General features: G+C 43.2%; 1 protein-coding gene across 3 annotated transcripts in view; it reads right to left on the bottom strand.

The window, feature by feature from the left end:
* Positions 1–7627: 7627 nt before the first annotated feature.
* LOC111250702 (zwei Ig domain protein zig-8-like) overlaps positions 7628–26579 on the bottom strand; it is a 318518-nt gene continuing 299566 nt past the window's right edge. For all 3 annotated transcript variants that reach the window (XM_022806318.2, XM_086990892.1, XM_086990891.1), the window contains exons 4-6: positions 24209–24505; positions 15818–15950; positions 7628–15608 (exon numbers count right to left, since the gene is read on the bottom strand). In XM_022806318.2, the coding sequence (XP_022662053.1) occupies positions 15605–15608; positions 15818–15950; positions 24209–24505 (434 nt within the window). In that variant the 3' untranslated portion in view covers positions 7628–15604. The remainder of the gene's footprint in view (positions 15609–15817; positions 15951–24208; positions 24506–26579) is intronic.

Genomic DNA, 26579 nt, shown 5'->3' with positions numbered 1-26579 from the left:
GAACTAACGTCGGGGTGCTCAAGAACATATCTGTGCTCACTTTCGTTCCTCGACTGGTTGCTTATTTATATATGCCGCGATAAGGTATTTTTCTAAATAATAAATGATAAATTTAAATGTGATTTTTTTGGTTTTTCGAGTACAGATTAAAAGCAGTCAACAGACTAAAATCTATTAACATCAACTTAAACTTCAAGGGCTTCACTTTAGACATGATGTAATGGATAAGAGCCAGTATTTGCTAAATTAGTGTTACGGCTTTGTTGGATACATTGATGTTCAATGAAATAAATAAAGCATATTGTTACTTCAACGTCTATCCCTGAGGAAATGTCAAATCTACAAACACTTGCGTCTAAACAACGGCATAATCTATTTTGAAATTGATTTGCTATATTTTAAGAGATACGATAATTATAATTGCACATAATACCTGCTTAAGCAGATCTCTCACTATTCTATGGCAATTATAAATAAAATCAGTAGAGAAGTTTGATTTGGCTATCGACAACTAGCAGGGAAGTCCTAGAACCAAATAAGACAAATAGATGCCTTGTGGCGTATCCTGTTATGTATAGACATCGTAGAGTCTTCCCGTAATTCTACCGTCTCATTCACAGTCGTCATCAGCGCTAAAACAGTCAAATGCTATCGGGAACTCTAATAACAACAAACGGTGTATAAGACTGCCACCCAGAAGCGCATACCATTACCAGAGAGAATGAACGCTATGCCCGCTGCTAGTACTGGCGAATGCGTTCGCCAGGAACAATTTTTTATGTAGGATCGTCGTCTTCGTTCTGCAGTGACATCGCCACTACCGCTATCGTCTAGTGCCATCGCGGTGTATCGGTTCTAATATAGCTGATTCTAGATGATCACGTCAGGGCGATCTCAATATGGATAGTGTTAGATCCATTGCCAGCAACCGCCCTTGAGACGGCTATCGACCTTCAGCTCTTTCATGTCTCGCTTGTTTGTTCTACTTTTCTTATTGGCGTCCCTAATATACCTCTTCCTTTCGTCTCGAAACGTCCTATGTTCCTCTATTTTGGTTTCGCATGCATTTTTCTGTTGGAAGCCTCATAAACTTTAGCCTCATGATCACCCTCTTCAGAAACCTTACTATATTTGTTTTTTTTTTAGTTCTTACTCCGATCGAAGCGGCGAAGTCGATGGATGTGCTTCTGCTTCTTTTTTTAGCTTACTCGCCGAACTGCCTCAAGCCAAGCGGGTGATATCCCTGTCTTGACTATGTTTCCTATCTCATTTCTCAGCCCAGCAGTCTACGCTCGTTCTTTACTTTGCTCATCTTTGTTTTGTAGCTAGTCTTCCTTACTTATCTTTTTCATTTATTTCATAAAGACTATTCGGCTAGCCATCATCCATCAGCAATCTATATTGGAACGCTCAGAAGTCACTTTTTGGGCATCGAACGTCTCATCGAACTGCAATAGCGATACAGAGGATTCCTTAGCGATCAACATGCCCACCATGACCCCGCTAAGACATGTTTCCCCATCAACAATTACGCAGTTTCGTTAAAAGGAAGTTCCCGTCTGATCTAAATTTCGTCTGTTGTTTCTTTCAGTCCTATAGTGCGACAGCCATTGAAAAGCCAGAGCATAAATCTCAAGTGCACCCCAAGGCGCGCTTCAGCGGGTCTCCTCTTGATTTGAATGCTAGGCATGTAGCTTTGTGCAGCGTTTCCGCATCCTACACATATCAGCCATGTAAATATAACCAGATCTCCGGCTGGAGGACGATGTGGCGGAACCAGAAGCGTGTTCACATACATTTGAAATGCAGAGGTCGCTTTTGTTTTATCACAGTGAATGAACACGAAATTGCATGTCTGGCACAGGACAAGCAATGGTGCCAACGGTCTTACGATCCAAGTGGTGCTAGAAATGCGGGGCTGTGACTAGCATTTAGCGTGCCCGATGACGTTGGTGTAGCAACTTAAGGCCCGAGATGAGCAATACTGATAGTAGTGTTGGTAGTAGCAGTTAGGCGAAGTGAGCTAGTGAGCCAATGGACGTCACGCTTCCTGTTACGGTACCGTGCACTATCCCTTTCTTTTTCTCCCTCCCTGAGCCTCTAACCCTTTTTCTTTGTAATACGTTGTAGTACGAAGCTGGGCAAAATTCGAGCAACATGGGCACTCGATTGCCACGGCTGCTGCCGCCGCTGAGAGCGCCACTAGAAGGTCGTTGAAGTGAATGGCTTTTCAGACGGTCGAATCATCCTTACTTCAGTTTGCCACCAGTCAGCCAAACCATGCCTGCGCCGCTCTGGTCACTTTCTGTCGGTCGCTCATTTTATCGTCTTGGTGTTACCGATACCCTTTTTTCGAGCACAACAGTTCTCGTCTCTCTTCTGCCTTAGTTCTACGCTGTTTTCATGGTAGTATATATTACAGCGTTTCTCTGTTGTTTGGTTAGCGTTTGTGATCGTTCGTTTGACTGCTGGGGTAACAGCTACCGTCCGACCGAGCTGGCTACTCTAATGGGCAAGGCCGTTCTATGCTCGCTGGTCAACTGGATAGCCCTTCTCCCCGCTAGCTGCTAGCGCTTATTCTCCTACTAGTATTCGGCTTATGTTCGGCAGACGGCTATCGCTGCCTTCCATCCCATTCTGATCCTATTCGAATCACCCCAGCGGTCGCTGCTGACGCCGCCCGTAGAACCTCGATGAGTCCGTCTCCGACCGTTCTTTCTGGTCTCTGATCTATCCAACCAATTCGGCCCCCGTTTTCGGCAGCACTGACATGATTGCCACAGGGGTGAAAGTCTGAAGGCTGCGGAAGTCTGTGCGGTGAGTTAAAGCGTATCTAGGATAGAGACTACATGCTAGTGCATTCGAGCGGCTGCGCTACGAACCTTCAACTATTCGACAGACCAGTTTCTAGAAGACTATTATTGCCAAATGGCCACTAGACTTCGATTTGGGCCTGCGCGCGCTCCGACGCCGTCGGAGAATAGCATTACGCACGAGGGCTACGGGCGAGTGAGTTGATGTGGAAAAGCAGGAAAGTCTCCCACTGCTCAAGCGCCAACAATCGGGCATCGGCGACGGTCAATAGAGTACGTTAGAACAGGGTAAAAGGGATCGAAAAGTATACGGCAGTAATCTTGCTAAACACTTGCAGCGCATTGAATATACGATTTCATTTAAATACTATATTTCAATCAAGGCAAATTTTACCTAGAAGTGGGTGTGCAATTGCGTCAGCTCGTCTAGTATTCCACCGTGCAATACGCAATATCTGAGGCATCTGTTGTCATCTCGAATCGAACACGAGTACTCCGTTCTTTCTTCCTCCGAAAAAACAGAGTTTTTCATAAACTTAATTTATTATTTATCAACTCGAAAGGTCTACGAAAATCTATTATAGCGCAACTGTCTGAAAATACAAAAGGTTGCCGGTTTCAAACTTGCTAATCGTCTGTATTACGAAGTGCCAGCGAGAATTGTATGGGTAGTTCGCTTCAAGCGAACGCGGACTTGACGATCGGCGGCAGGAACTCTTCACACCGAATTTTACAAGCGACTGTGATTAGAAAGCAACGATCTAACACACAATTCATCCGACCACGAATACTATTACGCTCTCAAGAATTGAGCTGCTCGCTCTTGCTTAAAAATCGGTTGCTATCAATTGTCGACATGAGCGAGTTATTGTTATAGGCGTAGTTCACGTTAGATCCTGGCCAGGACAGTTTGATCGAATACCAGGAACCGTTCCTGCATACGAAATCAGTAGTTGCGGACACTAGCCATGACTGGATGTTTGACATAATTTCGAAAAACAAGGTACACTTGTTCCGGAGGGACCACACAAGGACCGCAAATGCAGTTAACAATTTCAACTCCTTAATTGAAACAATGATTTATGCTTGTTTTTTTTTTCGAAATAATGCGCACAGCTTATTTAGCTATGTACCGCAAATATTTCGCTAAATATATTATTCAAATTTATCGTTTCTCAAATTAAAGATTTAATAGAAGCTTACTTTTAGTAATTTAATTTTTAAATAATTTAAATTAATTTCGCCAGAACGTTTCCACTTACCTGTGCAAACTCATCGTAACTTATACACAACTTATATAATAAAAGAATTTAGAACATTTCATAGAAATGATTTTGACTCAAGTGAATATCAGATACAGCTATTTAGCAGGTCAACCAGATGTAGGTAGTTGCTCGTACTCATTTCAACTATATTCAGTTGTTACTCTTTTTAATAGCTTAAATTGTGAAATAATGACAACACTGAAAACATAGCGCTTGTTCGAAACCCAGTACAAACTTTGTGTTGCTGAAGATGAACTTAGGAAACGATTACACAGTATTTCAAACGTCGTCTCAAGCTTTGCTCAAAGGAGCAACAAACTTTAAAGAAATACGACTTCCGCTAATGGTAATTTCTTGCGCATAAGAACAAGTAAAGACGATATCAAAAATAGTAACACTAATGGCAGTAAAAAAGGGCTACAACGATACCGATAAACTATTATACTGACAATATATCCGATCAAAAATTTCCCCAAACCAAACGAATTCTTATCCGCATTGCCACCAGCCTGGACCCATATGTTTTTTTTTTTCGAGCTGCATTTTCCTTTCATCTCAAACACCATTAGTCATTCGCTTACGCCGTGCTGGACCGTATTGGAATTCCCAATGTCTCCGTGGTACGGCGTGACATATGCAAAATACGTCGTGCACGAGCTCGCTTACTGATGCACGATTATCCCACAGAAAAGGAAGGCCCAATTCGTGTCTTCATGCGGAAACGAAGGAAGAACAGTCATACCCACCACGTCGACAAAACCAAACAAGCAAACTCACGTTTCCAGGGTCTTATTAGAAGACCTATTCACATGTATAGAAGATATCAGTTATGAACCCTTTTCTAAATGGCTGCAAATATGGTAGAGAAAGAAGAGGAGGAGATTTGGGGCAACGAGTTGTGGGGCCAGGACTTTTTTAAATTTTAAACAATTTTAAAATCAACGATTGTTAGAAGCTTCAGCTGCTCAGTCGTCTCCCGTCAGAGAAAAACCTTGTTTTTCCTTTTGTTGGGTTCGTTACACATGCTATTAACAAGAAAGCTGAACTAACCGAATACTTGTATCTAGTAGTGGTTTACTGCCAAACTGAAGTCACTGCAGTACAAACCTTACCACCAATAATATAACAACAGATATATGTGTATGCTTCTAATATATGGCGGCTAGCTATTCAAAGAGGTAAACATTAAAATATATGATAGTGCGGTATTGAAATCAACTGATACAATATCGTCCACAAAATGTAATATTCATTGGTTTTTTATTTATTATATATAATATCTCTGCTTCAGAATGAAGTACCACAACTTACATATATATATATATATATATATCAGATAGATTTCGTGCACGTTAAGTTTGCCTTCATCTTTGCTTCCTTATTGATGAACAAATTCGTAGTCCCTATTACCTCTGCGATTCGAATCTCCGCGTTCCAACTTCCATGCACGTGCATTTCGACTGAATTTATTTGTTTTATTTTACAGCAGCGATGACTGTTTCGCCCTTTTGCTGATACGTAACCCTATCGACGCTCGCTTCGAAACGGTGGGCAATAGAAGGCAGCCAATAGTGGTGTATAGGTGTAACTGCTCCATAGTTCCCGTTCCTGACTCTAGTGAGTCAGGAGCTTTAATTAGATACTAATAAAGAGCGATTCCATTTCGATCTTTCAAGTTAAATGAATAACTGGATGATTTCAAAGTAATTACTACTTATGATCTTGTGCGATTTATTATGTCACTCGAAAAAGCAGCCCACAGGCGTTATTCTAGATAAGCCGTAGTGGTCAATTAGTATTTCTGATCTACACTCTCAAGGGCACATATCGTTATCTTTTTTGTATCAAATCAAGAATCTGCTCGTCGTTTTGCGTGGTTGCGACCCGCTTTCTATGGCACTCTTTTGGATATCAGCGCACGTCCAAACCAAGGGAGAAGTCTCAAAAGAGAGGTACTTAAATTTAGTGACATAAGACAACTAGCCATCATTTATAGAAAATACTAAAAAAAAACTATTACCTACTTCGGTTACCATCTGCAACCGAGACGGCTCACCTTGTCGGTTTATCATATGTGCCCTAATTCTGCCTCATCTGGCCACCGTCGAAAGTATATCCTGCACACATACATAGATTGAAAGTATTGAATACTACTGATACCCTGCAGCAATTCAATATCAGGATCGACATATATCCCTATACTGTATACTTTTAACGCATTGTCATTGAACATTTATTACTAATTAATATCATTGCTATAAAGCGTCTAAGTGTACGTATAGCATTATAAACGGTTCTATGTTAAAGTCCTTACGACTATTAAGAAGCACGTAGGTTTTCGCCGAAGGACTCATGCGTCCGCGCTAAATTGAACGTTGGCCATATTTATGCGTATCAATTGATCTCATATAGGCAATAGGAATAGACTAATCGTAGATACGTATGTTAAACTCCCGATACCATACATATAAGCATCGAATCGTTTTATACTTATACTTGGAGCGTTCGATTCAGATAACTGTTTCAACTATCAAAACAGTTAGTACGCCCGTAATGATCAACATTCAGCAGTTCGGGCACGGTAAAACACGGGAATAACAACAAACGAATAACTGCGCTCTGTGTACAAACACTGCATTGGTAACAGGCAAAGTTCCACGCTTCGAGATCATCAAATAGTGGGGTGTCCAAGGTTTAGGGTCATGTCTTTTAGGTGGAGCCTAGCTCTGCGCGTTGTGGAATAGAACAGATATCCGACATCACTCAGAGACACTGTCTGTGATGCCAACAAGGCTATGGAACTAGGCAGAAGAGATTTTAGTACGTGTTCATCTGATAGAGAGTATACGAACAGATATTAAGAGACTTCAATTGTAATTGTTCTTCACGCGGAGTGATGAACACATATTGCTGTGAATATTCGACAGGAAGAATAAACACCACTTGTGAGAGGTACTTGTTAGTACTCAATGATGGACCTCGAGGGAATTTTTTTTGTTACAGTTTTGTGCCTTTCCTATTTGCTCATACATACGACACCGAGTTGACCTTGCTCTGTTTATATTAATCGAGTACAGTCTACTGCATTTGCATTTTAATTCCATTTTTACTTGATAGATATACGTTATGCGATAAGAACGTTTACTACGACGAACGTAAGATACGATGGACTACGACGGTGGCCAAAATGAGCTTTGGACTTCCTTAATGTAGAAGCAAAATTATCTAGAAAAAAAGCAGGTTTATGTGAGGACGAATTGTCGCGATCGACCAACGATTTACCATAATTTCACTAAAATTTACACCCACGGGACGGAAACGGACTGTACGACGCACTAAAGGCTCTGCGCGAGGAAACATGCCACTCTGAAAGCAGTTAATCGTTGAAACCTCATCTAACTTATCTACGATTTTGCATTACTTGAACTTTACACAATAATATTATTGTAGAATGTCTACGTAGCTGCTGTTTGTACCTTCTACATGAAATACACTCTATAAATCTAATACAGCCTGCGATTGTCACTATTGAAATAAGCACATATTAGATGTTTTCGTGATTTATGTTTATTTACACGATTTTTATTTATTATTATAAATAATTTCTACTTAATTCTTCAGCCTTCCTGTTTTGTCTGTTGCATGACTTTTAACATATACCCTCAGCTGAGAATGGACTGGGAACAATGAGTCGTTTTGTCTTATTTTTATTATCACCATTATGATAATTGTCATCCACTTCCTTAATATCATTATTTATGTTGTGTTTGTTACTATTCTTGCTGATGTCGTATTCGGTGTTTTACCAACCGCCTAATAAAAATAAAACATTATCGAGACTATGTGTCGTCTGCTCTTACGGCGGAATAACGGCGACCTCTCTCTCAGAGCAGTACGACTTCGAGCTCAGGCAGCTGGTAAGGCAAGAATTATTCTTATTATTCATATTATCAATACAAAACAGAAACGACTAACATCGTGCAAAGTCATTTACACCTGCGCTCCGGCTTGGATTGTATCGCCTACGCTATCACGACGATAACTCTTGCAATTTTTTTCCTATACACATGTTTTCCGTTGACACGCTCTCTCATTATTAGCGCACAGTTATTTAGTGATGTTTTTTTTCTCTCTCTCTCTCGCTCTCTCTCTCTCTCGCTCTCGCTCTCTCTCTCTCTCTCTCTCTCTCTCTACTGTGTATGTTTGATAGGCGCAGACTTTTCCGGTAGCCCCTAGTTGTCTCGTCTCGTCTCTTCGACTGCGATGCGCTTAGGCGCAGCCCGCATATCAGGCAGCTGTCGTCATTGGTAGTCGCAGATCAGAGAATTAGTAAATTTCCTTGGGCTAGTTTGTAAAATTCAGGTTTTTTACTTGCTAGAAAATTTATTGTTCAACGGTCTTCCCCACAGCAGCCCCCACGACATCGTATTGGTACACTTATCCCTCTTTAACATGTTTACCTTATTACTATGTTCAATTAGGGGTCTTATTGAAGCATTCTCACTTAGACAGGCTTGACAAATGATTACTGTCTCACTTTCACTATCGTTTTGTTATTTTTTTTCGAATGCCAATAGGGGGAAGATAAGTTCCATGTTGCCTACCTTAAATTCGCCATTTATTATTATTATTATTACTAGTATCTGGATAGTTTGTGTTTTTGTTTAGGTAGTCATTATTGGTATCTTTATTATAATTTCCCATTAGATCTGAAACGTTTCTATCGGAACCCTTCCATCTCGTGTTTCTACTTCAAGTGCTGATGCTTTCACGCTTCGGTTGGCCTATATTACGGCCTGTTCTGTTTTGATGCACTTGTCGACGAACTTCGTATCTACACAAATAAAAAAAAAAAATGTAATCTATGTCCGCCTGCTACTACGACGCTTTAGCAGTGACGCTTTCTGTTTTTTATTGTTCAAATATACAGTTTACAGCTCCAGCTGTCGGCCGACCAGATCTCGGTCCGACCAGTTCGTCAGTTTGGTCAAGCCAGACTCGATTTTTTTTTCTGATTTGCCTGGCGCGTCTAATTGGCCACTGTCAACGGAGCGCATCATAAAAGGAAACGAACCTGAGCAGCGACAGTGAGTGATATTAACAGCGACTGTCGTGGCCGCTACTGCTTACCTGCCGGCAGACCAGTTAACTGAACCATCGCTGAGATCTCTGATTCTGTCTAGCAAATTTTTCGACCATCCAGTATTTCTTTTTGTTTCTCGCGAGACAAAAACACCAACGTGATCTGTATGCACCTTGTTACTATTCCCTTTTCATTGCGTGTTCATTGTCTTCGTCCATTACATCGTACATGCAGTTCTCTGTACGTACATGCCATCTACTGTTGTTACTTTGTCGCCATCTTAATAACGTCTGAGAATAATCGTTTCGTTTTAGCCTTCCTATCATTATTTTTCGTGTCGTGCTATATAACTACTATGCGTTTTTCTGCACTCCGCCCTCTTTGTGCACATACATACACAATTCAATGACATATTACTTCAGTCAGGGTAATTATCAATATGAACATATCATCAACATGGGCATCATCATCATCATCATGTTCTTTCATAAGCAGTATCAGCCATCGATATCAATGAAATCGTCTTTTCTAGCACCACCGAAGTTACTAATGCGACACACGTGCCACGAGCTTAAACATTCTTCTACGGAGAAAGAAAACTATTCACACCCCATTAGTTTGCTATGTATACTGTATCTAACTTACGTTAAACAGTCATCATCATGTGATGGAATAGGACGCCCAAGATCAAAACGAGTTAGTTCGGGGCATTTAGACCGCCAAATAGACAAATCTTTAGTAACCTGGAGAGAAAAATATGATTGTGCATCAGCTCGAAAGTGTGACAAGTTCTAGTCGGCCAGATCACCCAGTCTTTTGCATGTTAGCTGTCCACGGACTTGAAGCTCAATAGCACGCTTAATTCCATGTAACTCTTCCTGTATGTGTGTGTATAGATGGACCGGATTTTTGTCTTTTGACCTCGGGCGTCGAGCGTTAGTCCCGAGCCGTTTCCCGATCACGAGGTTGAGTTCGCCCGTCACTTTATCTTGTAAGAAAACTGGGCCTCAATGGCCCACCACCGTTCAACCGGCGACAAGATCTGATTGGAGAATGGCTCTGAGCAGTTCAGCCGTCACAGTTGAAAGCCGTCGAGAAAGATCACGCCACGCCCGTCCAGCCTGCGACCGTAATCGACAGGCTGTGGTCGGATATTTAATCAGTATTCTAATCAGACACAGCCCATTATGTCGACTAATACAGGTTGGAATTGAAATATTGTTATCTAGAACGCTGTTGAATTGGCTATAAAGGAAAACTGCATTACGTATATGCCTGCGTCTCCATTTTGCATGTATAACTAAACGAGAACTAGCGTAAAGAAATAATAGCCCGAACCTTTTTGGTAGAACCGGTCCTTCTTGGCAAGCTAACGATTTTCTTGTACAGACTGAGAGCAGCGCTTAAAATTAATGTAGCGTGACTTTTCGTCGCGGATTGTTCATAACGATCCGAACACCTGAAGGTTCCGAAACATGAGTGACAGAGGCTCTAACTGATTTTGAAAGCTTGAATTTTAATTACAAGCTTTTTAGGTCATCGAGTTGGGGGAACAGTGCACGAAGAGTTGACTTCTGCTATAGTTATAGTAGTAGTGATGCAGTGCAGGGCAGAACTCAGAGTTTATGCGCTCGGCTCCGCACAAGCGCAGCCATTCTCGATCTTCGCCTCCGTTTGCTATTAGGGTCGAACTGGGGTTTTTTTTTTTAAAAAAGAGTAACAAGGGGTTAGTGGTTCACCTCATATTCACACCCTTCGATTCCAGCTTCTTCAAGTGAATGGGCGATTGTCGCAATGACAGCCTAACCCCTCGACTGTACCGGATTCCAGTATAGCTTATTCAATCGACTTGTTGGCAAAGGCGGACAGAAACGGCAGGGCAGAAAGGATAAGGCGAACGCAAAGGTCCTAAGTAAAACGAAGTTAAGTTCGGAGCAGACGCGGCCCAACATCGAATTGTCGCGGCTGGTTGAACTAATGGCAAGATGGCGTAATATATCGCGGTCCACTGCATCGTCGACTTACAGGAAACATCGAAATTGCTACAGCCGCCGCAAGATTTGGCAAACTCGGCGTCAACCGAAGGTCGGTTTAGTTCGGTGCGGCCACTGAATATCTGGGCAGCAGGACCTCTCGCGGGATTTTCCGACCCTGCTACTAAGCTTTTGTGCTGCTCGACGAGAGGGCTCGCGCTCCCATTTACGTGCAACTCATAGGTTTCGTACAACTGATGCAAAAAAGATGATTATACCAGCATATTTACCAAGTTATTAGGCGCTCGGGCGCTGGTGGCCAACTGAAAAGACTACTTGTGCGGCAACAGCAGTGGTCTGGCCTATTATGCATCGGCCTTGCAATCGATTTCAGTCAACTAATTGCACTCAAAGGGGGAATTGGTGGTTATTGTTGTGGTTGTATTGGTTATATATATATATATATATATATATATATATATATATATATATATATATATACACACACAACAGGTTGCCTGTGTTTATCTCCAGGCGTTATTATCAGCACTTTTATCCTTGTTAGAGAGAAAATGGAACGCTCTCAAGTTGTACATGACGAAATCTGATGTGTTATTCATCTCGCTCTATTTTATTTGTCAGCATTCCGCTGGGATCCATGCCGGCTCTGTTGTGTGTTATTTTAGGGTGACCATTGCACGATTGAGCATCCGTTATATCTAATAAGTGAATTAGATACCGTAAAGCAAAGTAACAAAGAATCATGTATGGCAAGAAAACGAAGTCACTTCGCCTGATTTGAACTATAATGTATAGTTATTTTGATGGGAAACATTTTAATAACAGTAATTAATAAGACACACACTGTTGTATATACAAAGTAAGCGAATAAAGTTCTCTTTTCTTCAAAACTACGTTTCACAAAATAGTAGAAAATGACAGGAGAGTCGGTAACAAACGCGTGATACATCTTCTCATTTTGTTTAAACCTATTCCTATGAATTGATTACTTATGACTGCGTGTGCTTCTTTTTACCAAACAAGACTTGCTTGGTTTGGGCGTTCTCTCGAAACTCATTATATCGGTATTCGTTTTCAGCCAACAGTGATTGAAGTCCATTAAATCCATTAGGCATACAATGGCGGCCGCAATTTCTATCGGGATCCGGCATCGGCTCCCTTCACGTGTTTGGCTTCCCTATGCTTCTAATGCTCCGTATATACAGAACTGTCAATGGTGCAGATTGGACTAAAACGCTTTGAAGGGTCTATCTGGCCCTGCTGACAAAATGGCCGCTTGGGGTCGGTTGACAGTGCCCCGAAATTAAGACTTGAAAGAGAAAATGTGCACCACATTTTCGCCAGGTAGATCATTTTCGGAGAAGCATTCATCAAAGCGGAATGCGGGCGGACAAAAAATTTTATAAGTAGCTTTTTTTTCTTTCAGTATATACAGTAGCCTCATTTCCCCAACAGTAGTTGGCTCGTCGACCATCCCGAATTCCCTGATGATCGCAAACGGTCAAAAAGAGGACGGCTAGTACAAAGGTTGAACGAGCGCTGAGCTGTTAGAGGGCACAGCGCGTACGCTTATCATTAAAGCTTCGGCGAAAGGCCGGGTCCACGATTATCTACGTTTGATACAAGCAAATTCCTTGAGCTCCTGTTAGTTTTCAGGCTGGCGGCACGACCCCATCTTTGACGCATGGATAAAGCATACATGTTGGTAAAAGGGAACGATAACGGATTGCACAATAGGCTTAACAGATAATCGGTGGAAAGTATGCTTGAGAAATAAAGATGATTACGAGGCAGAAGTGGACGTGCCCAAAGGGCGAATTAGATAATATCGATGAATTAGGCAGCTGAAAGTGGTCGATTGTGGAACCCACAAGTTGGTCGTTGGGAAACAAGTCAGTAGAGGGAAAACACGCTTTATCGTCATCTAAGTTAGCTATGACGGTTTCATTGCTGTTCATAGAATATTGATGAGCTGTTGCGCTCAATAAGTTTGGCACCATCCAATCAAGCAGGTGAAATCGATGAAGAGCACAAAAGCGAACCAAGGGGGGATGTTATAGAAATGGGTTATGTAGCTGATTATGAAATAAGGGTAATTTTTGCATGAAGCTTGCTATTTGGAACGAGGTAAGGTGAAGATGTGGGCCAAGGCGGTCAAATCGCTGAGGATGTTGGTGGAAGATGCCGTCAGTGTGAATAACACACCGGCGAGCTTCAACCTCATATCATACTACCCTTCCTTTTTTCACTGTTCCTTTTCCGTCCAACCAGTGGAAGCTATTGCTGTCCGATGGAACACCTCATCGTCATCTTCGTCTCTCTCTCCCTCTCTCTCTCTCTCTCTCTCTCTATATATATATATATATATACATACATGTATATATATATCCTGCTGTTTCTCTTATTCTTTCATTTTATTTTTCTTTGCCTTTTGCGGTTGTCTGCTAAACTCACCTTATCTGCGCTTCATCGTAAACTACCATCATCATCATCATTATTATCATTGGGATCATTATTGTCAGCCTATTTTAAGACTCAATTTCTCGTTTCCTTATTTTAATCTGCTTCTCGTATTCATATACTATATAATAGCTTTGTTTTTGTATATATATATATATATATATGTGTTTATTTATATATGTACAAAATCTACAACATGTATATCACCCATTACGAAGAAGCATTTGTAATTAGTGTCCTCCTTCCATTTATCAGTTATCAATCATTTAATAAATACCAGTATTCACCGTACCTCCAGGCGACCCTTGTAACGATCACCTTGCTTCCTTAGTAACTATTCTTCCAAGCTTTTCTTATCATTTTTTCCGATTTATGTGCTTAATAATCATCACCTTATCCATTTTCTTTGCTACCTGTGAAATCACTATTATAATTCATATCAGCATAATAATACTCTTCGTAATTATAGTAAGCAGTTTGTCGTATTCAGTGTATCTGTCTTTATCATCGTTTAGTGGTAATCGCCCATTATGCTGTTTCAACATACTTTTCGTATATCTACAAATTTCGCCAAGTTCAAATAGTAAAAATAATGTTACATATCGTTTTTAATATTATCATTGTAATTAAACTCTCATTTTATTATTACTAGTCCAACTCCATGCCGAATGATCTTAGGACGGTCGCTGATGCGAAAGCATGGACCCTCCCACCCTGCCGTTTATACGACCATAGCTTTTCGTGCAATTACTGTACATTTTCAAAATTCTCTCTCTTTTTTTTTTTGTTCTCTTTCTTTAAGCCAGCGGCATGTCTCTCCGTACTGCCAAAATTTCTGGAACCCATTTTCCCCTGCTATTATCAGCACCAACATTCAGCTTGTGCATTACTGCCTTAGCCTAACGTCCATAATATAGTAGTGCGCTTGACATTTCCGCCCGCCGTTGCTCCACAGTTCGATACGTGCTAAGTTAACAATTGATTAACATTGCCCCTCGATATAATTAGATGTTCTAACCCGCATCAGCCTTTACTGCGTATCCCGTTGAAGTTATCCCCCTTCAAGCAACCGAGCCCCCCCCCCCCAAAAGAAAAACACGCAACATGACTGGCAGTCGGAAATTGCCTTTTTTGCGTCCCACTTGTACACCTTCTTAGTCTTCGACTGCGCATTCTCTCCCTTATCATCGCAACCGGCGACACTATTTTTCATTTAATATAGTAACATTATAATATGAATATTATTTATATATATACTTAAATCTTATCATTATGCTCGTTACCATCACGTCATTATCTGATGTAGTTTTGAGACACTTTTGCTCTAGTAATAATAGAGGCGAGATAGTATTTTCGTCGTTTATGCGGAGTTTTGTGAGACAGCCAGGGTCGAGGAGACGTTACAGTAGGGCTTACGTTGCCCCCTATATCTGCGCTAACCGTGTTTTGTTCTTCTCTGTTTCATCCGCGTTTATTTGTGCTTCTGCTTCGTCTGCTTGGATGTTGTTCTTGTTGTTGTTGCTGTTGTCGTAACTGAGTAAAAGAGGTTATCATCTATAGAGCGTGAGGCTTGTGTCATACAATGTCTGCCTCGTGGTAGGCCTGGTAAAGCGTGGGCGCACAAGACGAGGACGATGCACCTAGAGGGCTTAAGCTTAGATTGAGCCCAAACTGGGCGCCGAGCGTAGGTGAACCGGCTACCCCAACGCCTCCACCGACACCGCCGCCTCCGCCAAGGGTACCCATCGATGTCATACTATTCAAATTGCCAACGGGACCTATAGGGCCCATGGCCATTGAGCCAGACCTCGCTATAGGCCCAAGGCCGTCCGCACGACCTAGCGAAGGCGCCACTACGAGTCCTTCACTAGGTCCCGTTGTGCATCGTGTCGTTAGGCCGTTCAGATTCAGACCCGAGCAAGAATCTGCCCGTGCAACCGATGGCCCGCGTTTATTCGGCCGGCCTCCACAAAGGCGACACAGAACGGGTTACCTGGAACGAAGTTAAATAGGGAGAGGTCAAGAAACATTAAATGGATGAAAGATTTGAACGGCGGGAGTTTTACTTGCAGTAACACTTATGTCATTGTTAATGGCAAAATGCAAGTATGCTATATTTGTGAAATAAAGAGACGGTTGCGCGCAACAATATTTACAGTTTTTTTAAATTCGATTTCTTTTAAATGCTATTGTGCATCGTACCTGTGGCGCTTGACAATCGCGTAGCTAATGAAGAGAAACACCATTATAGTCCAGTTCGAACACCCGACACTTCGTGGACACACCGAACTCAGGCCGGGACTTGCATCGTGCTGCATTGCCGCGGGTTTTTCACCTAAAAACAATTCAAATCGGCAAATACCACACACATTAGTTTCGACGATAATATGGTTCGACGCGAGTACTAATACAGTAGAAAGGATTTCATGCTTACAGCTATAACTTACCTAAAGCACTAACAAGGTAACGGCTATACGGCTTACCCGTTCACAGAGGACACCTAATAACAGGACTTCATTTGTTGATAACATGGTCTAATAGACGTTTTCACCTTGTGATTAGAAATGTTTTTTTTTTATCTGTCCCTTATTTGGCTTAAAATTCGGGGTTCTTGTTTTCTCCATGACTAAAGTTTCTTCCCTGGCGTGGCCTCCGCTGCCACCTTCAGCATTACCATCATCACCAACTGATGCTTCAATATATATATATATTTATCGCACTTTTTGTGAAGACCTTCCTCCTTTTACATTAATCTTAGCAGATCGAAACCCCAACTTGCATCGTTTGAGGTCTTGCTCTTCCTGGCACACAGAGCTGCTGCAAAACAGTTTACCCACGATCCATCCCAAAAACTTAACGAAGAACAGCCAACACAAGAATGTAATGACAATATTATTGTCAGCCATGGTGATAATAGTATTAGTTCTAGTAATGTTAATATAGATGAGAATCGCCGCTGCGCTGGTTGTGACAGCGTCTTTTCAGCTACAATGATAGTGGTGATTCGTCAATTCATGATCTATTTACGAAGACAGCACAAATGTCGAAGCGGAACCAGTAGCGGCACAATTTGCCTACAACGAGGTCTATTTTTGCGCGGAAGCAGCCTCATTCGAGCCCCGCAAAGCCTGAAATATTCGACTCAATAGAAGGAAAAAGTAGAATGGGTGAAAGAGCGCCAACTATGGCACTACCATATAAGAGAATAAGACGCAGGAATAAAGGCAAAGCGCGTTTTCCGTTGACCAAGACTCTGTGCCACCGTAGTGCCTCAACCCTTTTCCCAACTGCCTAACCCCATTTTGTCATGCTTTCGTCGGTCGTTTTCTTCCTTTCTGCCTTGCCCTTCCCTCTTCCTCCTTTCGTTTCCTCCACTCTTAATGGCTGCCTCTTCTCCGGAGTATTTTCTACATTTTCTTTCTTTAGTGGCGGCGCTCAGTCTAGTGGCATTTCCCCTTTGGCTCTCTTTATTCCGAACTTTGGTCGTGAATAAGGTGGCACTATACTGAAACGAAGTATGGATGAGCCAACCCCTGCCGCCGCACTACCGCTCCCGATTTGCGTCGATGAAAGCGGTGCAGAATGAGTGCTCAAGCCAAAGCAGAATGAAGGAGATGACAAATCCTTCCGTCCACATGTTCGGCGTCTGTGGAACCGGACTCGGTACGCCGATATGTGTGTGTGCGTCTCGACTGAACACGAGGAATGGCTGATCGTAGTCGCTCTCTTTTGCTTGGGCTAAATGCGAATAAGAGGACAAGTTTAGAGTGTGTTCTACGTGGATCTCATGTAGACACACGTGCACAACCGCCCACACCCTCCTGAGAGGGAGATTTTCGAGGTGATAGGAGCAGAAAAGGCGATGTAAACTAAGAGCTAAGAAAGCCCAGAGTTGGCCGTGTCAGCTGAACCCCAGCTCGAACGTAGAGGCAAAACGACAAACCGTGGCTATGTGAGTGACGACGAACCGCTATCGGCTAGGAGCGAAGAGAACGCTGACGGGGCAGAGATATCCGGTCGCTTGGCTGTTCCTGATGCAGAGGAGACAACATCCTGCTCCAACGCCCGCTGTATGATGGTCTAACTTGGTCGATCGAGGGCGTTGCAGTCTCATACAGTGAAGATGCCTGAAATGTATAATATTGGGAGAACCATTGGGACCTGGGCTATGGCCAGATGAGGGTATGACACAAGGAAAAGAGGAACCCGGAGTGTAAAGCTGCGTCCTCTTCGTACTCCTCCTGGTTCTATTCTTTGCTGGACATGGTCGCCTTTTCATAGCTAAGAAGACACCAGTCCGGCTTGCTGGTATTTTTGGTAGCGCGATAAACTGCCAGCAAGGGTTTTTCTGCTGGCATTCTGTTACTTATTGCGATCTTACGAGGACGCTAGGAAGACGCCAGCCGAGCGATTGGCACAAGCTGGCGTCATTCTGGGCAGTGTCGAAAGACTTTTATCGAGTCTCCGCTACCGCCGCTGCTATTCGCTAGACATGATCGGAGATCAGCAGTTACTATGGCGATTAGCAAACTGCCTCGGTACACTAAACTCGCCCGGAGGTGTTATGTCACGCTAGGCCGTTATGGAGAAGCAGATAGTGGAAACACATTGGAAAATCCAAAGCGTCGGAATTGGTATATGTAAATATTACAGCATTGTAGTATACCTACATATTTTTGCTTACTTTAATTATACTCTTGCACCCAACTGCGTTGTAGGTCCACCTCAGCATCGCAACTTTGCATGAAAAACACAATAGAATCCAGGAACATGTGACAAAACTGTTTATAATATGGCACATTGCCAATGTGTTAATGATTTCCAATTTCCTTCTGTAGCGTAACATCATAGCGTAGTCGTGATAAAAACGTAAATCGTAACGAAAGTTAGGCAAACTAATTTTCCTAGATACGATCAGAAAGGACAATCTTGCTGTTTAGATAAATCTGAAATATCGTAATACAATTACGCTAAATCCAAAATAATATAACGTACCGATTAAACTTATAGTGCTTACATAAACACGCACATATCTCCGGACTAGATAGATATGCAGTACGTATGTTCTGTGACCTCACTTCGGCCCTAGCCTTTGAATCTCTTATCCGTTAAGCTTCACGACAGCGGTTTAAACTGTACCTTTTCTGTAAAATGGCTACGTACGTAGATATCTCGGGCCAGAGCTCCATGTTTGCTTCAAGGATTTGAGCGTTCGAGTCAGCAAGGTACCCCTTGCAAGTGGGTTGCCAAATGTAGAAAAGTGTCAGGGGAACCCTATAGGGGAATCTATTATCGACAATAAGGCCTCCACGCATCGGTGCGCCGAACGAGGCTGCAGTGTCTCTACGCATTTTTTGCACACTTTGGAAATGTGGTAATAGTCGAATGCCACTTAGTTACTATTATGGTGTTTATTCCCTTAGCTGATCTATTTGTAACATTGAAAGATCTTTCTGGTTCGTTATTGTTTCAACGTCAAACGTCTCAAGGGGAGCTGGCAATTCATTTCAAGTATCATGACGATTTGGCATGCCGCATTTTCGACAATTATAATTTCAACTGTGTTGGTTGAGGTGCACAGATACTTTTTATTAGCCAATTTTACCGTAAGCTCAACGTACTGAATGGTGCTAAATTTGAAAAACATCATAGAAAAGCGAAAATGGCTATGGGTAATTGAGCATTTCATGTCGACTACCCGAAGCAATCCTGCCCCATAAAAATAGGGCAGTGGAAAAACGAATACGAATGAATGCAAACTTCTTAAGCAGCTACTGGTGGGGCAAGTAAGGTGACTGACATGGGTTTGCAGATATATATAGCTCCGTTATGAAAAAGACAACAAGGAACTCCGTGAAATTGTAGGAAAGAGTTAGATAGCTAACTTTTCTCGTGGATCGCTATGCGATGATGGTAGTCAAGAGCCGAGGAACTAAACTAGCCCAGAACGGAACCGATCCACTCGACAACCTAAAATACCACCGATTTCTCCATTATTACTGCTGCTCAGGATCGATCATTTACATGCCACAATGAAAGTAAGTGCTTTTCTACAATGCCGTGGCTGCATTGGTAAGCAAAGCAACTGCTTTACTATTATGCTCAAGTCCATGTAGTAACATACTATCTACCAACGGGCATCAGCGCTGCCGGTAACCGATGCGGCCTCTTCGACTAGCGCATCCAGGGTGCCGTACGCCTATTGCAACGGTGACGCGGCCAGCCAACAGCAGCATCACAATCAGTAGATGGGGAACGAAAGCATCTCACGCAGAGCGGGGAACCGTCGTCTACGCACACGCAGTTGTAAGTGATCGCCCATCTAAGCATAGATTAGCATAGCTGCGAGGTGCTGCTCGGGGGGGGGGGGGTATTCAGTACCTTCCGGGCAGGCCTGCCAACCATTGCAGTTGTAAGTCGATTCTGCTTGTAGCCAGCAGCTATTCGTAAGGCTCAAATACCCGCTCATCGGACATATGGATGGACCTTCAGACCATCAGGGATGGATTGCTACTGATGCTGATCACATATTGCTTAACGAATCGACGAGTTCGTTCGATCCGAGATACCGTCTGCCAAACCTACTATCAAATCCAACCGAGATAGTCAAGAGATCAACTACAGTCTAATAGGAGACATGCGTGGATGGCCCTGTAGCAAAAGAATAGTGTGTATATGCCCGCTGTCACTAGCCTCGTTACTGTCCTTTCCAATACGCTACTACAACCGTAGCTATCTAATTTACTAGCAGCTCAGCTTCTCTGAGTAAACACACGCAAAACAAAGTTCGGCAGATCGACCTATGCTAGAAAAACGACGTCAGGGCTATAGGGCCGGGTGCATATAGATAAACCGCATGCCGGTACCCTTAATACTGTCGGGTAACAAACCTATAACTAGCAAGGCGTCTCATGTACTACCAGTCGTGAACAAGCTAGCTTGACAAGACAGTAAGCGGTTGCGTCTCTGTGACTGCTGCGGTTGCAAATAAGATGGTAACGGTTGCAAGAACGATCCTAGTGCTGACCAAATTCTTCTACACCTCTGCCTTTCAGTTCCACCTTTCAGTTGTTCCGCTCCAGCCATCCCAGCCGATTCCAGTCTGGTCGGGGCTGATTGGGAATGTCTCGAATCTTTCCGTGAGCGTTCGCTGTTGTCGATTCTTATTCTTCCGTAACACGTACTTCGTGCTAGGAGACATGATATGATCTAAAGACAACAAGGTCGAGAGCAATCTTCATGATGGCAGCGCGGTATAGCGAAACGTTGAAATGACCCAAAAGAGCTAAAGGAGCCCCACAGAGGTGGTACTGTCAGTCGATACAGTTTATTCCCCAGATCAGTTTCTAACAATGCAATGGGCGCAATGGGGATTCTAGGCAAACTCAAACGGAATTTTAGCAAATTTCAAGAAAAACGGCAAAGAACCGTGTGGGATGCAATATTATACTTTTCATAATCGAACGTTCCTATCGCCTAGGTTCTGTAGTGTCAGCATTTTCTGTCCATTCTCTTGACCTGACAGTAATAGCATTAATGGAGATTGATAGAGAAGGAACAGATTAAGTTACTGTGGTTGGTGTCTCTTCCACAGCAATTTCAACAGAAATTTTAGGATCTTTTGCAAAACTCAGTTTGAAACGGTTGACTGTTTCCACAGGGGGCTGTCATTTACCACTATAACGTATGAGTCCGGGAATAATGGTTTTTGCTTGGCTTTGCCCTTCTGCTGGCGTTGCCGCTTTGCAATTGATACGCAGTGATCGCTGGATTGCCCGCTTGTTGAATCGCTAAATTCGCTATGTCCTTAGCGTGAGCCGTGCGCTCCAATTCGAAAAATAAGAAATGGAGAACCGAAAGGACCAATGAAAATACTAAGAAAACTAAGGCTATCCCGAACTGCCGATGTGCCACAACCGATAGACCGTACAGGGAATTTCTTGATATTCTGGTTACCCTCTGCCAAGATCTGTGTGCCAGTGTGATGCCATAGAAAACAGATATCGCATTGTCATCATCCGACGTCAAGTGACAATACAATACTACCCTGATCGTGACCAGTTCGGTCCTCTCCCAGCTCTTCATAGCCAGTTTTCCGGACTCTACCCGGCAAAATGGCAGATCTCCGGCCCACGCCTTAACTTCATCTGACTCGTTTAGAAACACTGGCGAGCTGACATAGCCAGTACAAAGTGGCGACGACTAGCGGGACGTTTCTTCGTAGCCCCTGCTGGTGCCGTTTGACTGCTATCCTGATGACAACAGCTGGCCGATTAGAAAAATCATGGTACAGTCGTACAATGCACATACAGAAGCTCCTTACATGTAATAAAATACTGTAAATGCACCATGAGGGGCACTCTCGTTCCGCCGGCTACTATACTAAGCTTGCTCAGACCTCGATTCGTTTCGGCAACTCTGGTTTCCTTTTTCATCATTCTATGACGGAAGGCCATGGAAGTGTATTAAAGGAACGTGGGTCTCTCTAATGCAACACAACTGATTTACACTGACACTGAGATATGTATAAACCAACAGGATGCAACCAAATGCAAATGCATGAGAATGCGTCTATCATACTAAATCGTTTAAATTAAAACTCGTATCCTTCTTGCATTGCATACAGGACGTGTCATGATTGCATTATATTCTTTCAAAGAAATTTGCTCTAGTATGCGATTGGTCATACGTAGAATGGATTCGTTTTATTAAAACTCGTCGCTAGAAATCCCTGCAAGCTGCGGATTCGCTGAACGGACCACTGATTATATACTTCTAATTTCTATTTGTGTACCTTTGCCGAATTGCTACTTGTCTGTTCACTTGTACCTTACAGTCAATAGTAGCGCGATAGGCGGCGAAGGCCGAACTCAAATGTTACACAAGCCACGCTCAGATGTCCTTTTGATGTTTCCTCATATTTTCCCAATTTGACTCCCATTGTCAGTCTTCGAGTGCCCTAACTTTCTCCACTCACAGAATGGAGCTGTTTGCTATTTTTTTCGAAAGGCTTGCAAGACCCAGTTCGCTTTTGACGTTCGTTGTATCAGCTTTATTGACTATAGACCGATCTGTTTCTTTCTTGTTTTCCCACCATTAAAAGAACTAGCTGCTGCTTCTCTTTTCCTACTGCCGCCGTCATCTACGATTGCCTACGTTGCTTTTTCGACTAAATGGGAAAGACAAACATATGTTATGTCTACCAGGGCGCTTCTTCTACACCCGTATACCAAACTAGCAGCATCGGAGGGAGGCGATAGCCGGCCATCGCCACACAGCACAGAGCGTCTCTATTTCAGAGCAAAAATAGAAATAAAACAAAAAGAAACAGAAGACACAGAAGGCGTCAGTAAGAAGAGAAGCTTCGATAGCAGTCGCCAGCCTAAAGGCGATCGATGGACACTGCTCGCACCCCTGACGGAATAGGTCAATGTGGCCAGCAGCAAAGTGGATAGAAGAGGGTAGAAGTGCGTGATAGGAGAGCAGGGTGCTTGAGGCTGAACAGGGTAGACAGAGTTCAAAACTGTCCTTTTCCGAGCACGGCACCCGTCGGCGGTAGGGCCAACCCACGGCCCCTTTTTCATAGATACTCAGCCAGTGGGGCTTAGATTCTTCGGTATGGCTCTTTATACGTCCCGTTTACATACAATACTCGGCACTTTTCCATTCCACTGTCTTCTTCGGGTGCAGAATTCCTGTGTGTTCTTTCGCCATTGCCGATGTTGCAGCCGATAGCATGGTCGTTGATACATACATGGTCGTTTCGCGTTGTTTTCGTGCGTCTCGCATCAATGTATTTAGTATCACCCAGGTCCCCTTGAGTTCCCACTTGAGAAACCAAGCTTCTATGTGTATCTGCGTACAACACTTTTTAAGCGTACCTTTTTCTCTTGTTGTCGCTGCTGCGGTTGTAGGTGCTGTTACTAGCTCTGGGTTTTGCAGCTGCGCAGGCTGCTTAGGTGGCCGCATCGCTATTGCAGCTGCTGCAACAGCTTAGAGTGAACTCGGGCAATGCGACATCATATCGGCACCCTTCCATTGCAGAGCAAGTAATAGCATACAACTAGGATCTCCGAAAAGACCGTTTTTCCCCTAACTTACACTATGGCTCAAATGGAGCCGGTATTAGTAAGGGTATCATTTTAACATCTATTTCATTTGTCAGCCACCTGAGTGTCAATAGTATAATGACAACATTAGATAGTAATATAATTGTACATATGGCTTTACTCCACTAGTTAGATTTGAGAAAACGAGCCTGAAAAAATGAAAGCGAATTTTCAAAATATCTAGGATATTTTTAAAAATATCCTAGGTGTTTTAAAACTTGGATAGGAAGCTTAGTATCTACAATGTACTCTTTATAGAATAAGTAACACTGATTGGGTTTTTTGTGGTCCGCTATTTTCGCTGACGTCCCACTTCAAAAAAACAGCCAGTTCTAACTGCTATACGGAAGTTCGTTCCTGTGACCTTTAAGCTGGCTTACACGGTCGCCTCCATCAACTGTATTCAATGAAACATTTTTTTCGACATAGATGCAGTCCATCCAATCGAACCATCTGAACGTGCGTGTTGCAGATAAATTCTTACCTGCGACAACGTGCACCGATATGCTGACAGGCTCAGCGTTGGCTGGCCCACATGTATAATTGCCCGAGTCGAGCACGAGTGCCCGTCGAATGTACAGCCGACTTACAGTCGTATCAGTACTGGTTTTATGCAGCGTGATTTCGCCTTTCTGTGGCATATAATTGATCATCTTGTCGTTGTGGTACCAGAAGACGAAGGGAGGAGGCTCCGCACTCTGACTGATCGTACACGTTAGATTTATGGCACTGCCCGTCCGGATGAACATTTCTGGGCCACCTTCAATACGGGCTTTCGCAACTGCAATAGAAAATCAGAATGGTACCGTTAGTCACTGTCGAAAACTCCAATTGGATTGCAAGTGCTGACCTAAAGGTAAAGCATATCACAATTCGACTCCACAGCCCAAACGATTAATCAGTTTCTTATACAGGCTTAGTTTTAATACTAGATATAATCTGAGCGCGGATTGGCCTTCGATCAAAAAGATCATTGCATAGCCTAGAACTTCACTGTTTGGATAGGGTTCGGTCCTGCAATAGCAGTTCCTATTATAAATAGAATGATGCACGCATCCTTCATCTTCCTAAAACCTAAGTCTGTTCATTCCGAACTAGCTGTTCATAATTGACATCGACTGCTAACTACGGCAAATAAACTTTTTCATTGGAATTTACAGGTTTTTACCCTGAACCGGCCTCAGGCACCAAACAGAGTCAATTTAGGCATCACCATTTGTCGATATGTTGGGTCGTTCAACGACGGTTCGTTTGATGCTTAGATTGCGATGTGTGAAAAGTAGCAATCAATCTCGATTTGTCTCTCCTTCTGCGTTAGCAGTGGTAGCGAGCTTGACAGGAACAGTACAGGCTGACGAACCGCAAACCTGGGCCGCACAGCTTTCGCAAAAAGTCAAGGGTTTTGCAAATACGTCCGTTTATCTGGATTAACTGCCCACATCGATGAGCTCCTTCTGACGAAGTAGTGCAGACAATATTCACATAGGGCCTCGTATATCCTGGTCGCCAGTGTGCATGGGGTCTCCTAACATAAGCAGTCTCTCATTGTTGAGGCTGCTGCAAAAGGGGTTTCAAAGTGAAAATGACTAAAGTTTGAGTAAAGTGAAGCCGGCGACTCAATGACCTTACTTGATGGACGACAAAATCTCCTAGGTAAGGAACAAGATATTCAGGACTGTTTTTTCTTTGTCCTTCTTTCTCTTCCTCCGTTCTCACCCCTTTCTCGGTGTTTTCCTTATCCCAGTGAATTTTTCCCTTCAATAATTGTACTTATCGTACGATACTTAGTTTTGCTCCGTAAACTGGCATGGTGTAAGGAAAACTAGGGTACCTTTTTTGAATATAGCCGGAGCGGCTCAAACGACTGCATTGAAGAAAAGTAAATAAAGGGCTAAGCAAAAGGCGTAGGACTGTGAGCGTTAGCTAGTGCCTGCTAGACTCCTTACTAAACCCGGGTCCCTCGGGGAAGACTAGGAGGCCATAATAGTAGTGTTAGTATTTTGCTCCTATCTAACATATGCAAAGTGCGTTGCCGCGATCTTTAACTCCTCCTTTCGGCTTGATTCCACCGCTTGTGTTTTTCATCCGCCGTTCGCCTGTGTGAGTTGTCTTCGAAAAAGCTGACGCCTCGTGGGTTTGCTTAGGCTTTTCCATGCTATCACCAGCACTCGCACCCTGAGCGGCGGCAGAACTAACGCTACCAAAGGCTACCATGCCCGCTAATGCCAGCTCCACTTCGTCCTTTAACTCAGCCCCAGCAAGCGCTTTATAGTCCCATCTGCCCATAGCTCCCCTGACCCTCTTTTAAAGTTCTTTGTCCTTGTGTTCCTATACCTCACTTCGCGTTCTCTTGCCACTACTGTTGCTACTACTTCTGCTGCGTTCTAGACCGGCTAAGGCAAAACCCATCGAGTGGAATTTATGTTTATTATGCCTTTCCTTCTCCTTTAGCGCTCTGTGACGATGTTAGTTTCTCCTCACCTCTCTATCCCCAGCTACTGTCATCTGGATCCTGCTGTCCCATTTCCGTCTCTTGAGCGAACAACGAAAAGGCAAAAGGGGGAAAAGAGAGAAGAGGCATTTAAAGAAAAGATTGCTCTTGGTTTCGTTCTGTACAAACCGCCGCCACCGCAGCTGCTCCTTCCACAATTCTGCTGCTATTGTTGGACGACGAAAATGATCGCCCTACTTCCACCTTGCGCGGAAAAACGGCATGCACTTGCTTCGCCATCCTGCCTCGATTCTAACCCTTTTCTCGTCCGCCATCAGGAATATGCATATTGCTCCCTTGCCTAGAGCCGTGCGCTGAACGGCCTAGCTGCAAGTCTTTTCACTTGGGCTGGGAAGAGTGGATA

This window comes from Varroa destructor, unplaced genomic scaffold (genome assembly GCF_002443255.2).
Source record: "Varroa destructor unplaced genomic scaffold, Vdes_3.0 BEIS01000005.1, whole genome shotgun sequence".
Taxonomy (NCBI): domain Eukaryota; kingdom Metazoa; phylum Arthropoda; class Arachnida; order Mesostigmata; family Varroidae; genus Varroa; species Varroa destructor.
Note: the sequence above shows the minus strand (reverse complement) of the source record. Positions and strands in the feature narration are given on the sequence as shown.